General features: G+C 68.8%; 1 protein-coding gene across 1 annotated transcript; it reads right to left on the bottom strand.

Moving 5' to 3' along the window:
- Positions 1-2: 2 nt before the first annotated feature.
- ARFIP2 (ADP ribosylation factor interacting protein 2) lies at positions 3-1050 on the bottom strand (the record flags this gene model as incomplete). The annotated part of the gene is made up of 4 exons (XM_019528554.1): positions 3-81; positions 340-497; positions 646-867; positions 940-1050. Coding segments are annotated over 4 exons (570 nt in total), but the record flags the coding sequence as incomplete, so codon positions are not given.
- Between the last annotated feature and the right edge of the window lie 6 nt (positions 1051-1056).

Genomic DNA, 1056 nt, shown 5'->3' with positions numbered 1-1056 from the left:
TCCAGGCGGCAGAGCGTGCCGGCGTCCCGTGGGCCCAGGCTCAGCTCCTCCAGGTCCGTGCGGTACGCATCGTACTCCAGTCTGCCGGTGGGGGCGAGACGCGGGTCACAGAGAGCATCCCCACCTGGCCCGCCCGCTGCAGGGTGCCCGCAGCCTGCCCAAGCCCCAGCCCCCTGCATGCCCTAGCATCCCAGCCCTCCTACCCGTGCTCCTGGCCCCTGTGCCCCTCACCCAACACCTGCACCCCACCTTGGTCCCTGCGCCCCCCCCATCCCCCTGCACTCCACGCCGCTCCCTTGGCCTTCATCTCTCTCCAAGCCCAAGAGGTGACCCCCGCACCTGGCCGTCTCGTACTGCTTGACGGTCATGAGCGTGTCCTCCATGGTCTTGTTGACCAGGGTGTTGATGCTGGAGACAAAGAAGTTGACGGCGCCGAGCAGCGTCTCCCCGTTCTTGCACAGCAGCTTCTGTGTCTCCGCGTTGTAGCCGAACTCCTCCTGCGGGCACAGCGCAGGGTCAGGCCAGCACCCTGGTCACCTCCCAGCTGCCACTGCGCGCCAGCGATCACCCATGGCGCAGGAACGGGAGCGGGGCCCGGAGACCGTGGACCCGGGGGTCCGATCCCGGCCTCCACCACATACATACCTGGAGCTCGGGAGATTTCTGGCTGAGGTCGGAGAAGGCGTCGCCCAGGGCGTGCTGGGTCTGCACCAGGCTGTAGAAGTGGCTGGTGAGGGCGCGCGCCAGCTGCAGCACGCACTCGTACTTGCGCTTGGTCTCCCGCAGCAGCTCGATCTGCGTCTCCAGCTCCAGGTCCACGGTGCGCGACCCGCGCCCGAACCGCTCCGAGATCAGCTGCTTCGTGCACTGCGGGCGCGGGGGGCGTCAGCACTGATGCGCAGGCGCCCCCCAGCCCCGCGCCGACCCCGAGGGACCCACCTTGTACGTGTTGATGCCCCACTTCTTGACGATGTCGAACTTCTCCACGGCGATGCCCCTGACGACCTCCTCACCCGCGGCGGCTGGGCCAGGGTGAGGCGGGTGCAGACCGGCGCC

Source organism: Crocodylus porosus, unplaced genomic scaffold (genome assembly GCF_001723895.1).
Source record: "Crocodylus porosus isolate Cpor-Errol unplaced genomic scaffold, CroPor_comp1, whole genome shotgun sequence".
Classification (NCBI taxonomy): domain Eukaryota; kingdom Metazoa; phylum Chordata; order Crocodylia; family Crocodylidae; genus Crocodylus; species Crocodylus porosus.
This window is presented reverse-complemented; position numbering and strand designations above follow the sequence as displayed.